Source organism: Lygodium microphyllum, chromosome 29 (genome assembly GCF_053477565.2).
Source record: "Lygodium microphyllum isolate KBCC chromosome 29, Lygodium_microphyllum_v1.1.10, whole genome shotgun sequence".
NCBI classification, from domain to species: domain Eukaryota; kingdom Viridiplantae; phylum Streptophyta; class Polypodiopsida; order Schizaeales; family Lygodiaceae; genus Lygodium; species Lygodium microphyllum.
Window position 1 is genome coordinate 40,753,074 of NC_141163.1, and position 16,504 is coordinate 40,769,577.

General features: G+C 40.9%; 1 protein-coding gene across 2 annotated transcripts in view; it reads right to left on the minus strand.

Moving 5' to 3' along the window:
- The window catches only part of BIG (auxin transport protein (BIG)), a 41,420-nt gene extending 33,898 nt beyond the window's left edge, over positions 1 to 7,522 (minus strand). Inside the window, exons 1-4 of one of the 2 annotated variants that reach the window (XM_087671081.1) lie at positions 7,014 to 7,522; positions 6,479 to 6,603; positions 6,191 to 6,368; positions 75 to 6,085 (exon numbers count right to left, since the gene is read on the minus strand). In XM_087671081.1, coding sequence (XP_087527207.1) covers positions 75 to 6,085; positions 6,191 to 6,368; positions 6,479 to 6,603; positions 7,014 to 7,383 — 6,684 coding nt within the window. In that variant the 5' untranslated portion in view covers positions 7,384 to 7,522. Of the gene's footprint in view, positions 1 to 74; positions 6,086 to 6,190; positions 6,369 to 6,478; positions 6,604 to 7,013 lie in introns of those variants that run through there. The other variant, XM_087671082.1, reaches the window with a different exon arrangement.
- Between the last annotated feature and the right edge of the window lie 8,982 nt (positions 7,523 to 16,504).

The window sequence follows — 16,504 nt, forward strand, 5'->3', positions numbered from 1 at the left end:
CCTTAGCCATAAAGATGTCATAAAAGTTCAACTCAAACTAAATCTGTAAACAGTTCCTTAGCTATGATCCAAACCTGAAAACCAGATGGACTGGGTCCTTCTATAAAACCATCCTCCAATGTAAGGCTCAGCTTAGCTCCTTCTGAGTCATTATTACGCAGAACATCACCTCCGAGTCGGATTTTATCTGTGATGCAAATGGTCTTCTCGAAGAAATCTAAAGGGAAAACCAGTGTGGGTGAATTGTTAGCCTTGCTAACAAGAAGTGCATCACTAAGCTTCTTCACCTGCTCTGCTTCTAAGCTTGAGGACTTCAAACATTCGTTGCCACTGGTGAAGTCGCCAGGTCCAAGAGAAAAAACTTGAAGACTTCCATCATCATGCAAAATCAAAAGATCAGCTTTATCCTTGATAGGTGCTTTGTATGCTACAATACCATCAATTCGTGGAGGTCCCAAACTGCCAGTAGATCGCAAGTATTGGACTTGTACTTCGGATGGCCCAAAACCAACCGCTACAGCTGAGTTGGAGCGCTTATTAGTGAGGGAAATATATAAACCATGGCTTTCAAGCAGCTCCTGCCAATGGTGTAGACTTGCAGCAGACAGTTTTCCATCTTGGTCTACCTCCAACAAAGCTGAGACATCTGAAATAAAGGTTCCATCTGCATTCAAGCGACCAACTAGAGACAGCCCATCTGAGTATGAAAGGAAGAGAAGCCGAAATGATGGAGAAAAGTGTACAGAGACCCCTCTGGAAAGCTGGAACCTTTCAGGAATCAAAACTGTGTCAGTAAGTATACGTGCACCAGGATCTGCCCCTGTGGTGATGTGATGTCTATAAAGGACTCCCAGAGAAGAGAGAACGAGCAACATCAACTGCCCTTGCCCTGTCGGAAGAAGAGAAGCATCTGCAATGAAGTCTTCTGGGACTGTGAAATAACTAACAGGGCTGATATTATCTTGTGACAGATCATAGATTTTGACAAACTTGTTTGTGACAACCATCAGCTGCACCTGTGATCCAGGAACCCATATTATGCGGCGGATATAAGCATCTTGAAGAGCAAGCTCCACAGGAAGACGATCAGTCACTTCACCACGAGGACTGACACTAAAAATTTGGCAATCCTCGTATCCAGCAACAGCCAGATAGCTTTCATTGGCACTGTTGAACACAAGGTGCACCAACTCAAAACGAACTGGGTTCTTGAATAATGGTTTAACAGTTGTCTTATCAACAATCACAGGCCCACTAGAAGATGATCCAATGACCTGCTCAATGTCAAATATAGTCACTTTGTCACCCTCTCCTACAGCCAGCTTGCCTCTACTGTTGATGGTTAAAAGAGATTTCAATAATGACCCATTCACAAGGTGAGACTTCAAGTCCTTTGCATTCACGTAATCAGCTTTTATTTTCATGTCAAATGAACCACTTTTGTAAGCCCTTTTGAGGTGCAAAAAATCAGTTTTGGCTATCAATTGTTTATCCTCACCCAAACTAATATCGTCCTGCACATTGGGCATAGCTGACTTACTCTTACTCAACCTGCTGATAAGTCTTTCACATAGAGACAATACTTGACCTTCAACATCAAAATCAGAAAAAACAGCCAGCAGCTGCTTTTGTTCACTATCACCAAGAGACACCTTGTAGTGTCTGTCATTTTCATCCCAAGTGTCTTCCTCCAAATCTGATTCACTGTCAGACGGTGGTTCTTGGCCTGCAGATGAGACCGTACTTGATGGAGGGACATATTTTCGGGGCTTAAGACACTGACAATTTTGACCTCTTTCACCACCAGCCCCACAATCACAAAAAAACCTGCTAAACCGAGAATAAACTACTTTATGACCACGGTGACAAACCCTGGCACAAATGGAACAGCATCCCTTGGATATTGTCAGGTCACATGTATAACAAAAGTACCAGTGCTGTTCCATAAAATTGTTCCCACTTGAGGTGAATGTGCAGATTCTTGATGCAAGGGCTCTCTCGCTGTTACTTCCATCATCATCATCATCTTTGTCCAGACTAGCTATCTCTCCATCTGAAGTGCCATCATCATCATCCTCGTCAACAGAGATCGCATCACACTCGGCAGATACAGATTGCCCACTTAGTTCCATGGTAGATTGTGAGCTTTCAGATGCCTTCTTTAAGACTGTGTGTTTCGCTTTAGTGGAAGTATTGACAGAGTGGGCAGTAGAGTGGCCCCATTGCTTCCCTTCCATCAACTTAAAGGCCTGAGTTCGTTGACCACAAGAAGCACTTAGAATTGAGCTTAAAAATGCCAGGAGTGCTTTCAGCCCTTCCATGTGACCAGCTTGATCAGGGAACTTGCTCAGTAGATCAGTAATGGAAAGGAGTGCTTGGCGCAAAAGTGATTCCCCATTCATAAGTTGGACAAGAAGAGTGAAATAAGATCTGAAGGCTCCATTTTCCAGCACTTTCAATGCTCGCTCTAAGCTTGAAAGAAGAGCATGTAGAAAATGAGTGCAGAGATCCTCCCTATCCACAGAACTTGCGGATGAAACAAGTCCACACAAGAAGCTTACAGTCAGATCCCTTACAGAACTCGAGGTTGTGGATATTTCACTCCTGTCAGCATGCTCTTTGTATCCAAGAAGCCTTTGCTCTAGCCAGGAACATAATCTTTGATTGTCCATTGTCAAAAACTTCTTTTGTAATTCAGACCTTAAGCCATCATTTGAGGTTTCACATCCTAAAGCAGTCATCAGAAGATGAAGCACTTTCACGTTTATGTTTTCCTGATAACAACCATCAAGAACATCTACCAAATGCACTAAATGCCTCCCATCACTAACCATCGTGACAGATTTCAACTGAAAATTGTTGAAAACTTCTATTATATGAACAATCAACTCCTCCCGAACTACTGCGCTTATGTTTTCAGTATGTGAAAGGGCCCTCAGTAAGTACTCTTGCTGTTTCAGTAGACGCAGATCACGATGTCTTGTTTGTTCATCCTTGGTTAGGAGCAAAACTCTAAGAATTTCAGCACATTTGTGATGAAAACCCTCAAAAACATCCATCAGCTGTATCGAGAAAAGTGCATCTAACAGCCCAGAAAAAGTGCCATTTTCCGCCAAGCTTCTTTCCACCCCTCCAGTCAAGTGGTCAACCCTCAAAAGAAGTCTAACTGTATCCAAAAGGCATTCGATAGAGAACATAGATGTGGTGACTATAGCACTTTCAGGACAGGAGCTACATGGGAAACCATGTAAAAAGGAACTCAGAAAAATTTTATCCAGAGTGCACATCTTTTCAGAGCCAATAAACTTAGCCACTGTCTCTGCATGCCAAGAATTGATCATTCCCTGCCTCAAAATGGAGTTAGCGAGTGAAGATGCCACTCCCATCCTAGATAATAGCTCCTCTTGCTTGTTGCGACCAACACCTGCAACAAGGACCAAATAAATGGAGGATGCAGCATGTTTGGAAGAAGGTTTCCCAGTGAGAATGATATGCATAGCACGGTGCAAAGATTCCACATGCCAAGTTAGCAATGAGGATAGAACCTTGAAGAGCCGATGGATCGATCCATCTTTTACACAGAAGTACACCATTTGCTCACAAAAACTCAGCACCTTCTTCTCTTGAGAATCAAGCTGACCAGAGGTGCCCTGATCAACAAGAGAGCTTTCAAGACCCCTCTGAAGTAGTAAAAGCAGCACACTCGACACCTCCGCCTGCCTTACAATGTCAATAAGTGTCATATTACTTGCACAGCTACCAAGGACAGCTGTTTCAATGTTGCATAATGTGTCCATTAAAAACTTCCACCATACTGCACCATCTATCTCAGAGTCTTGCTCCTGACAGAAACAACCATACAAACTCTGTGTCAATCTCAGAAAACAGTCTGCACCAAAGGAACTGCCATCAGTGAGTTTACAATCAGGAGGCATGAACTGTAATATAGTCTCTTTACTAAAATCACGAACTGTGGTCCATCCTGTGTGGAAACTGTATCTCTCCACCAAGAGCTCTTCAACCTGTTTCACAGTCTTTCCCCTCCATTGCTCCAAGAAAGAGCTAAGGTTCCCACAGAGATCTGAAAACTCTGTTTTTGCTTCTTTCAGCACACTAATGCTACTGGAATATAGATTGATGTCATACAGATGCACTCGTAAGAAGTTGCTCAATGCAGTATTATCACCATCTGTGTTTGCATGCAAACACGACTGACCAATTGTTGCCGTCAGAGAAGCCAGTGATATTTGATCTGATACCATTCTTACTGCTGAGTCTAGAGCCTTATGGCCTAAATGAGCCTTCAAATCACCCAAAAGCCAACCAGGAAAACTCCCAAAATGCAAAGCTGTATATCTCAGGATCATTACAACCCTTGAAAAAAGAATTGACCATGGTGAAAAACGAGGAAAATCAATGTGCTGTGACTTATGACAAAAATACTGCACCAAGCTGTTCAGTATTTTCAACATACAGGACCTTGTTGAAGGTTGGCTAGAATGGAAAGCCATCAAAAGAACCTCCAGATAAAATATGGAAGGAAGACTTGTTGCAGCTTTTTTTAATGGAAGATCTATCCAACCACCCACCTGTACACTGCTTATGACTCTCTCCTTGAAACTGTTCCATAAAGCCACGTTTAGCACATCATCCTTAATATGTGATGAGGGCTGACTGATGAGAAGTGTAGCCAAGAGTATGAGAGTCTTGTTTAACATTGTGCATCCTGTATATCCCTTCTCTAGAATAGCCTGCACAACATGTTCATGCAGAACAGGAGGCAGTACTCCTCTGCCACAAATGGAATGAAGCAAATCAAAATTGACATCACCAAGCTGATCCATCACCTCTCTGGTAGTCTGTAACTCGCCTTGATCAACTACCTCAATTACACTATGGAAGAAGATGTCCAACAGCAAATCTAAGCATTCAGTGCTGAGGTGCTTTAGAGCTGATTGGTGTTGGCAGGCATCAACATTTGAACAAAATATGCAATCTTTCAAAAACCTCAACACATCAATAACTGCCTGCAAAGCAGTGTTAATAGGACCACAAGACCTCTTATTGATAATAGTAGATGGCTCACAAGATTCATTAGGTGCAGGTTGCCTACTAGATTCAGAGAAAAGGTCTCCAAATAAAGCCTCATCTTCACAAGAAACTATTGGACTGTCCAGGGTACCTCCACTGTGGTCCTCTTTCTTGTGAGTCAATGGCTTCTCATTTACTGGCCTAGCTTCCATGCCTTTTCTATATAAAAGGGCCACTAAATCCATTAAGCCATTCAACCACTTGCCATCACTTGGAAAGACCAGTTCAATCGATTCCTCCCGATTCCTTGCTTTGTAAAGCAGAAAATCCTGAGCTCGTAATTGTAAAACAAGCGATGCCATTGAATTGTCATGATAATTGTGAGAAAGAGGATTTCCATCCTTCCTGTGCCAATCAGGAGCATGCATGGCCTTGATAAGACCGCATATGTAAGAGACAACCTGAGGTTCACATACAACAGGAACCTTCTCTTGTGCTAAGCCATCACTTCTGTGCAGTTTAGCAGTAACAAGTAAATCAAGAGCTGAAGAAGCTATGTATATCCTAAAGTTCTGAGCAAGTGCCTGGTCCACACATGCCTCCTCTGCCAACTCAATCATGCTACTGAGGAATGTAGCGTAGCAACAGTTCTGGCACGCAACCTCCACTAAATTCAGAGAATGGTCAAGAAAAAGCATCTGCGGTATCCATGCTGCTAATGCAGCGAGATGCTTCAGTGAGTCAACTGACATGGGATGTCTGTGAGAGAACTTTGTCAAAAAGTTTAAAAGTTTCAGCATCCTAGACACCAAAGCAACTCGTTTTCGAACTTGTATTTCACAATCCATGTTACAGGTCACTAACAAACTTCTGCATGTCTCCAGTAAATCATTGCAAACATTCATATGAGAGCCCATAAACTGCCGCATGGCAGTTTGAATGTTCATATGCTTCATCTCAGTATTCTTTGGTTTGGTGCTCCTGACTTCCAGCAGCATATCATTGGTTAAAAGCTGGATGATGTCATCTGACATCTCAACAAGTTCTTGACTACCTGCAGCTTGCCAATACACACACACAACACTAAAATCGTAAGCTCAGCACTTAATAAAACTCCACTTCAAGTCATGAACAGGAAAGCAGGAAAGGGGCTCGATACCAGGTGTACATTGATCATCCCGGTAACTTTGAGAGAGATCATGAACAAAATTATCTACAGTGTTAGCCAAAACTAATCCTGCTAAGAGCTCAGAATGACTCAAATCAACAGGGCCGGGCTCCTTGGCTTTCCCATCCATGACTGCTAGCTCCAGAAGTAACACCAATTTGTTGCAGACCTGGAGAATTGCCGTTAGTGAGCTCTACTACTGTAAGGCGATTCGTTCGAAGAAGATTTTTACTGTCGTGGTTATCACAATTAAAATTTTGAAAATGAAAATGCCTTTACCTGCTCATCCAGAAGGGTAAAGCATCCTTTAGAGTTCACAATGGCAGCCAGGCATTTCAATGACTTGATAGAAGACAGCATGGCAGAACGAACCACTGATTCTAGGGTCTCTGTTACACCTTGCTCTGAAGAAGAATCAACAAATTCGATCAGGTATGGCATCTATCCAGGCCGCTTCAGCAACGACATACATATAAGCCAAGGACAAAATTGAGATTTCTGTTATATGGCAAACATGCTCACTTTCATGCTAAGTCTAAATTCTATCTTTTAAACTGTTTTGTATGTGTAAATAAGAAAGTAACGGTTGGGAGCTTTAGGTACAAGTCGAGACTCAACGTCAAATAATCATTCTCCGTTTGTGTTACGATGATGCGAGTTGTATAAAATCAAAGCTTTGTATAAATACGATCACCTTCCCCTTTGATGAAACCTTCGATAAGCTAATGCAAATGCGCAACAATGCAACCGTGCAGCTTAAACGCAAGGCAAAACAACTTGCAAAAAAAGAAACGGGGGATCGGCCGTCACAAACCAAGAGGGAGACTGGAAGATTGAACGATCACAGCTTCGGCTATAGATAGAACAAAATCGAGCTGTGCAGGGCTCCAATGGTGTTCCTGCTCCTGATGCCCGCTGCTTCTGCCGCTACTGCTTGCCGTCTGCGCAACCTCATTGCCTCCTTGGCTACCTCTTCCTTCACTGCCTTTTTCTTCCTCCTCCTCTTTGCGACTACCATGCTGCAGCTGGTGCCGATACGACAACTCCCATGGGAGGGATGCAAGGAGCGAGGAGAGGCAGGACAAGGCGGGGCGAAGGGAAGGGTTGGAGAGGTCCGGAGGGGAGGGACTGCCATGGCGGCAGTGATCTGCGAGGGTCTGGAGCAGAGGCTGCAATTCAGCCATGGGGCGGGGGAGCGATCTAAGGGAGGAGGGGACGCATAGGGCGGGGAGAGGGGGAGTACAAAGCTTAAGCCTGCAAGGGAGATGGAGATGGAAATGGAGATGGGATGGAATTTGTTATTTTCCTTAGCCTACCTGTTATTGGTGTGTTTTTAGTTCTTCTTCTTCGTCTTCCTTTTTGCGATCCTTTTTTTCTTTTTTATTCTTCTTCTTTTTTCCCTTTGCTCCTTTCTTGAAAAGAAAGATTGGCAATGGCGGTGATGGAATTTGGAAGGGTCCCTTGCTTCCAACATCAAAAATGCAAAAAATAAAAAATGTGCGTCCCTTGGAGCCCAATTTGAGTGTTCGACGATTTACTGAGGGGCCCTTATGACTTAAGTAGGTCTTCCCAAGTCAAAAGTGTGTTCTAGTAGTGGACTCACACGGGCACGCTAGTGCCCCAATTTGATGTAAGGTGAGCAGCACTTCGTCACGTGCACTCCAAATGGGTGCCTTTTCTGTGGGCACACATATCTCGATGACATGTAACCAGCTTGTCCATTATCCTTTAAAGACTCACAAGGCAATAGATGTCACAACTCTATAGAAACAGAATTTGTATCATTTTTCATTAATTTGTCTATATAATGATTTATTAAATTTATTTTCTTTGCACTAATTAGATATAAAGAAAAGTGCATTGGAGCTGGCCACTGATGAGTGGTCACAGGTTATGGTGGACCCATGCGGTGGGTTAGAGAAAAGATAGTTCACACTTCCACCTATATGGCCCGATTAGGCGCCTGTGACCAGAACTCACGCATATCAGGGTTAGACTCGCACACAGAAAGGATTGATGCCTTGAAGTGTGGGCTGGATCCACCAGAACAGACAGTTACAATCAACAAGATGGCATGATTATGAAATGCTTGTATAATGTGCATGTGTGGACTGAAAGCTTGAAATGCACATTTCTTTGCATAGGAAAGTCACATGAAGATTATGATACCGTTTTTGCAATGTACACGGAAAAAGCTTTCATATGACACCCATATTGGGGGGGTCCCTAAATTTTAGGAGATCCCTAAATTTTAGGAGCCTCGAATTAGCCTAAAAATGCTAGTCCTAAAAAATAGGGATGTCATTCTAAAAATAGTAAGTTCTGTACTCTGACTGTGCTTACTAAATTTGGTTGTTTCTATTCTTGACAGTATTCAACCCAAAAAGGAAGGCCATAGAGAAGAGACAAGTGTCAAGACACTTGTCACACAAGTTTTCAAGTGTCCCACCACTTGTCACATCTCATGACATGTGGCTAGACACTTGTCTTGTGCTACTCCACTTTCCCCTTTTGTACTAGCTCTTCCCTCTCTTATAAATAAGAGCTCGTTTTTCTTCATTCAACATCATTTTTCTTTACTGTAAACTCATGTACAGCACCCACAGATAGCCAAAAACTGGCCCCATCCATCCCCATCATCATCCCCCACTTCTCCATTATTAAATTCCTCCATATTCCCTCTTCTATCACTGCTCTTTTACAGGACAGCAAGCCTGTAAATTCATTACAACACCCCCTTCTCGAGCTCTTTTCTTCCATTTTAGCAACAAGAAGCAAGCCCTATCCATGTACTGTTGATCAACGATGGAGAAAGGCTGATTTCCTCTCTTTCTTCTCTCATACTGTAAAGAAATCAGTTCTTATCATTGCATAATAGATAATGCATATGTGTTTGTACATCTTTGCATGATCTTGTGAGAGTGAGAATTACTTCTCCTCACTCTCAGGTTAATTGTAACTGAGCTCTTCCCTAAGGGACTTGGGTTGAGCAGAAATGCATTCCTTCGGGGGGTGTTGCTCATCTTCAACCCTCAATCTTGTCTCCATTACTTTTACATTTTCATGGCTGTAATTTTGTGAATAATTTTCATTTTCAACTTTAAGTGTTCATTCTCTTTTATATTAAATCTCAAAAACAAGCTAATATCATAATTGTTAAGCATACTACGTTGTTCGGGGCGTTTATAGTGGTATCAGAGCTTTGGCTCGGTCCTCGCCCCAACACTGGTAGTGCTTACAATTATAAGTTTGTTTGTTTTCAGCCCTTGCATTAAGTGCTTGAGCTTTTTTTTTTTCTTAAGAGTCTCAATGGATCAATCGAGTGCTATCCTTCAAGCCATTCAAAGTCTTAGAGAGGAGAATCAGCAAATTCGTGAGCAACTTCTCAAACTAGAAAAAGTTGAGAATCCCAAAGAATTCAAGGAAAGAAGCCCATCTACTTCAAGGAGACAAAGCCATACCAATGAAAGGAGCCGATCAAGAAGTCCAACTACTTCTAAGAGGCAGTCCCATTCTACTTCAAGACAAAGAAAGAGATCGTGTCGAAGCTCATCCTCTTTCTCAAAGTCATATGGCGCCTATTCTGATGGATCCTCTTCTAGTAACGAAGAGTCACACCCTTCTCGTGGAAGACCTCATGATCGTCAAAGGCGTCGACATTCTTCACCCTCGTCTCCATCTTCATCCCCATCAAGCACTTCATCATCTTCAACCTCAATATCCGAGCATGGACGAAGGCATAAGAAGAAGAAGAAGAATACTAAGTCACTATCTCAACTTGAAAAGAAGATCAAGTTTAGTATGTATGATGGTTCCCGAAATCCTAATCTTCTTCTGAAGTTTATTCGTCAATTTCAAATTTTGTATGGTCGTAACAAGTATAAAGAAAAAGAAAAGATTAAGTTTGCAGCTTTACATTTAACCGACTTAGCCCATACTTGGTGGACGGGGTTGGAATATGATCATGTTGCCCCAAAATCATGGTGGTCCTTTGTTCGCATGATACAAAGCCAATTTCTTCCTGCTCATTTCAAAAGAGATGTAAAAATGGAATGGGATCGGCTTTAGCAAAGGAAAAATCAGTCACTTGGTGACTATACCAAGAGATTTTGGGAGCTACTTTTGAAGGTCCAACATTTCAAGAAGATTAGCAGTTCGGAAAAGGTTAGGAAGTTTCAAGGAGGTTTGCATTTTAAACTTCGTACTGCTCTTAATCATTATCATTGTTCTAGTCTCAGGGAACTCATTGACCATGCTGAGACATGGGAAATGGAGCACAATGGCAACAGAGAGTAGCTGACGATGAGGAATATTCAGCCCCAAATGAAGGACAAAAACAGCGACAAAAGCAGCCATCAAATCAAAAGAAGATGAAGCCCTATGCACCTCCTAATGCTCCTCAATTTCACTCCAATCTATACCCACAAGCAAAGCAACTTTCCGAAGAAGAAAAGCAACGCTTCATGAAAGAAGGGAAGTGCTTTAAATGTGGATAAACATGCCATATAGCGAAGCAATGTCCAAACAAGGGACAAAGCAAGGTTTCTGACAACAAGCCTAAGTCGCCAGTGAAAATCAATGCTATCAGTGATGTAGTTGCAAACACAACTCACACTCTAGAGACGCGCAAATTATTAAAAGCTTGGGGACAGTTGCAAGGTAAGCAAGCACTATTCTTAATAGATCTTGGGGCGAATGAAAATATCATTTCCTTGCAATTAGCTAAAGAGTTTGGATTAAAGAATGAAGAGATGGACACTCCGGCAGAAGTTTGCCAAGCTTTAAATGCTAATGAAGGTGACACAGTGAAGACTGTGATACCCTACATTGGCAAGCTCAAGTTTCAAATTCAAGGCTACAGTGACAAAGATACCTTTTGTATCAGAGACCTTGATGGTTGCGATGTGATTCTTGGCATGCCCTGGAATCATAGAGTAGATTCAACCATATTCTCTCAGAAAAAAAAGGTAGAACTCACCAACAAAGGCAAGAAGTACGAGATCCAAGCTGGAGTTTCTGGAGACACCATACCTATGGTAAGCCATATGCAAGTCTCTAGAGCAATTAAGGACTATGTTCAATGTTGTCTGCTTTATGTCACTGATGTAAAAGATAATATGAATGCTGAAAACCAAGAGCAACTTCAGCTCTTAGAAAAGTATAAAGATCGTTTTTTGGAAGATCTTCCTTATTAGCTTTCCCCAGAAGACCATCATATTGATATTATCCCGGGCAGTTCTCCTCCTAATATAGCACCATACCGTGTGAGTTGTCCTCAACAAGAAGAAATCAGAAAGCAAGTCGAAGACCTACTCAACCGTGGGCTAATTAAGCCAAGTAGCTCACCATTTTGTTCACCGGTTCTTCTTGTTCAAAAGAAAGATGGCACATTCAGGATGTGCATTGATTATCGAGCCCTCAACAAAATCACTGTGAAGAATCGGTTTCCTATTCCCAGAATTGATGACATTTTGGATCGTCTAGGAGACTCAAAGGTTTTCAACCGCATTGTTCTAAATAGTGGCTATCATCAAATTAGGGTAATACCACAAGACGTACACAAAACTGCTTTCCACACTGCATACGGTCTTTATGAATTCTTGGTGGTTCCTTTCGGATTAACCAATGCACCAACCACCTTTAATCGAATGATGGAGTGCATCTTTAGAGAGCATCGACAATATGTCGGTACTTTCTTTGATGATATTCTTGTCTTTAGCAAGAACGAAAAGGAGCATCATCAACACTTGGAAATTATTCTACAATTACTACAACAAAATCAACTCTTGGTAAATGGTAAAAAGAGTGAATTTTTCATGCATAAAATAAATTACCTTGGGCATGTCATCTCTTCTGAAGGGATTCAGATGGATCCTGAAAAGATCAGGATAATCCAAGAATGGCCTCATCTTCATGATGTATATGAGATGCGATCGTTTCTTGGGTTATGTTCTTATTACCGCCGCTTCATCAAGCATTTTGCACATATGGCTTCTCCACTTCATGACCTTACAAAGAAGAAGATCTCTTTCCAATGGAAGGAAAAAGAGAATGCAGCCTTCACAAGGCTGAAAACAACTCTTACTTCTGGACCTGTTCTTATCATTCCAGATCTGGTAAAACCATTTGTGGTGGAAGCAGATGCTTGCGGTGATTGTATTGGTGCAGTGCTAAATCAAGAAGGCCATGCCGTAGCCTTTGAAAGCCGCTGTCTAAATGATGTGGAGAAAAGGTATGACATTTATGAAAAGGAGTTCTTAGCAGTGGTTCATGCTTTAAATATATGGAAACATTATCTTTTAGGCAATGAATTCCTTATTAAAACCGATCATCAAAGCTTGAACTATTTCAAGACTCAAAAGCATTTGCAGGAGATACATGCAAGATGGGAAAATTTCTTGTCTATGTTTCATTTTCAAATTATGTACACTCCAGGGAAACAAAATGTAGTTGTTGATGCACTTTCTAGAGTCCTTCACATTGCAACTATTACAGTGGCTCATCATGAAGATTTTCGAATGATGAAGAATACTTATGATGAAAATACTGATTTTGTAGCAATTTGGTCAAATTTATAGCAAGGAGGTTCTCATCCAGATTATTCCATCAAAGACGGTTACCTTCTCATGAAGAATCGCCTTTGTGTCACTCTTTCTGTTCGACAAAAAGTGCTTAAAGAAAGTCATGAACTCCCTTGTGCAGGGCATAGAGGGAGGGCAGCCATTCTAAGTGCAATTGAGCACTATTTTTATTGGCCAACATTACGAAAAGATATACATAACTTCATCGAGGCTTGTCTGGTATGCCAAAAATCCAAATATGATAAGCAGAAGATTCCAGGATTGTTGCAACCTCTTCCAGTGCCCAAAGATCCATGGGAATCTATCACAATGGATTTCATCTTAGGTATTCCAAGAACACCTCAAGGTCATGATATGATTTGGGTCATAATTGATAGATTCAGCAAACAATCACATTTTATTCCATGTCATAAAACATTGAAATCCGCACAAGCTGCAAGACTTTTCATTCAACATATCTTCAGATTACATGGTATGCCTTCTGAGATCATTTCAGATAGAGACTCCAAATTCACAAGTAACTTTTGGCGTGCTTTATTTGAGAATTTGGGAACCACTTTAAAGTTCTCCTCAGCTTTTCATCCTCAAATTGACGGCCAAACAGAGGTGATGAATCTCACTCTTGTGGATATGTTGAAAGCTTATGTTAGTGAACATAAGTCACAATGGGAGAAATATCTTCCATTATTGGAGTTTGCTTACAACAATACAGTGCACTCATCCATAGGGAAAGCTCCAAATGAAATAGTCCAGGGTAAAGTGATTCATCCTCCAATTATTCGCACTAAAGATAAGATTTTTGCTGCTGATGAGTTTGCTTCAGATTTAAAAACAACAATGGATCAAGTTCGAGCCACTATCAAAGTTGCCCAAGAGTGACAAAATAAGCAAGTAGATAAACGAAGAAGACCTTTGGCTTTTGAAAAAGGTCAATATGTCTTGCTAAAGTTTGATAAAAGCAGACTCAAACAAGGTTCTGGTCAAAATTCATATTTTCCAAAGCTCTCCAGTAGATACTTTGGACCCTTCAAAGTGATTGAGAAAATAAATGAAGTTTCTTATCAACTTGAGCTTCCTGCTCATTGAAAGATACACAACGCTTTTCATGTAAGTTTCCTAAAACCTTACATAGGACCAGAACCAAAGGACCCCATTACTGAAGATCCCCCAGAAGTTGAAGAAACAGAGCAACTCTTGGAACCTGAAAAGATTTTGTTTCTCAAGGATCGAACCACGAGAAGTGGCCTTTTGACACGAAAATTCTTACTAAAATTCAAGAATCTACCCACAACAAATGCACAATGGGTAGATGAAAAATTCATGAAAGATTACCCAAACATTCTTCAGCCATATAAAGAAGCTTTTCAGCTAAGGACAGCTGAATAAAAGCCAGAGGGCTGTCACAACTCTATAGAAACAGAATTTGTATCCTTTTTCATTAATTTGACTATATAATGATTTATTAAATTTATTTCCTTTGCACTAATTAGATATAAAGAAAAGTACATTGGAGCTGGCCACTGATGAGTGGTCACAGGTTATGGTGGACCCACGCGGTGGTTTAGAGAAAAGATAGTTCACACTTCCACCTATATGGCCCGATTGGGCGCCTGTGACCAGAACTCACGCATATCAGGGTTAGACTCGCACACAGAAAGGATTGATGCCTTGAAGTGTGGGCTAGATCCACCAGAACAGACAGTTACAATCAACAAGATGGTATGATCGTGAAATGCTTGTATAATGTGCATATGTGGGCTGAAAGCTTGAAATGCACATTTCTTTGCATAGGAAAGTCATGTGAAGATTCTAATACCGTTTTTGCGATGTACACGGAAAAAGCTTTCATATGACACCCATATTGGGGGGGTCCCTAAATTTTAGGAGATCCCTAAATTTTAGGATGTCCCTAAATTTTAGGAGCCTCAAATTAGCCTAAAAATGCTAGTCCTAAAAAATAGGGATGCCATTCTAAATATAGTAAGTTCTGTACTCTAACTGTGCTTACTAAATTTGGTTGTTTCTATTCTTGACAGTATTCAACCCAAAAAGGAAGGCCATAGAGAAGAGACAAGTGTCAAGACACTTGTCACACAAGTTTCCAAATATCCCACCACTTGTCACATCTCATGACATGTGGCTGGACACTTGTCTTGTGCTACTCCACTTTCCCCTTTTGTACTAGCTCTTCCCTCTCTTATAAATAAGAGCTCGTTTTTCTTCATTCAACATCATTTTTCTTTGCTGTAAACTCATGTACAGCACCCACAGATAGCCAGAAACTGGCCCCATCCATTCCCATCATCATCCCCCACTTCTCCATTATCAAATTCCTCCATATTCCCTCTTCTATCACTGCTGTTTTACAGGACAGTAAGCCTGTAAATTCATTACAACACCTCCTTCTCGAGCTCTTTCTTCCATTTTAGCAACAAGAAGCAAGCCCTATCCATGTACTGCTGATCAACGATGGAGAAAGGCTGATTTCCTCTCTTTTTTCTCTCATACTGTAAAGAAATCAATTCTTATCATTGCATAATAGACAATGCATGGGTGTTTGTACATCTTTGCATGATCTTGTGAGAGTGAGAATTACTTCTCCTCACTCTCAGGTTGATTGTAACTGAGCTCTTCCCTAAGGGACTTGGGTTGAGCAGAAATACATTCCTTCGGGGGGGGGGGGGGGGGGGGGGGTTGCCCATCTTCAACCCTTGATCTTGTCTCCATTACTTTTACATTTTCATGGCTGTAATTTTGTGAGTAATTTTCATTTTCAGCTTTAAGTGTTCATTCTCTTTTATATTAAATCTCGAAAACAAGCGAATATCATAATTGTTAAGCATACTACGTTGTTCGGGGCGTTTACAATAGACAACTCTATAATGTTGACTCCTAGCCAAGCTCACTAATCGTGCTTTGTATGGCTGACAATAGTGCTAAGCTTGTGAGGCCTTCGCATTTTGGTAAGCAAAGGGAAGCAACGATTGCTTATTACACGATTGCTTCGCTTTGCTCACCTAAGAAAAGCCCCCCCCCCCCCACCAAAAAAAAAAAAAAAAAAACACTCAACAACGTGCCACATACGCCCAAAGTAAACATATGTCAACAAATAGTTACATCAATTTGATGTACTTGAAATTGTTACAATTTTTACACAATTTTGCAAGAATACCAATGACAAATATATGGCAAAAAAAAAGAAGAAGTGAGAGAGTTTGAAAGAAAACGTTGCGAACACGTTTTCAAAACTCATTTAATGTAAAACATTGCAAAAGAATCCAATAATTGTTTACCAGACAACATAAATCGATTTCAAAGAAGCATAATGTGCACTAAAAAAACAATACAACCATAAATAGATAGTAGATCATCAAGTAAGTCTCATCACAAATATACAAAGCAACAAAAGCCATCTAAATTTCTTTTTTCTTTCACAAATAAGCATTGCAATATAACAATGGAGCATCCATGACATTGTGCAATAGTGAAGCCTACGAAAGCCATCTAAAAAAGTTATTTATTTCGTAGATAAGCATTGCTAGATAGTAATGGAGCATTTGTGACATTGGGTAATGATGATGAAGCCACCATGTTTTCATTACACAAACGGTCACCAACATTGGTTTTTACAAACTTCCTTTTATCTGAAAATAAAACATAAATCACTTATCAATAGAGGAGACATGCATAAATTTATAATTGAATTGCAATGAAAATGTAACAA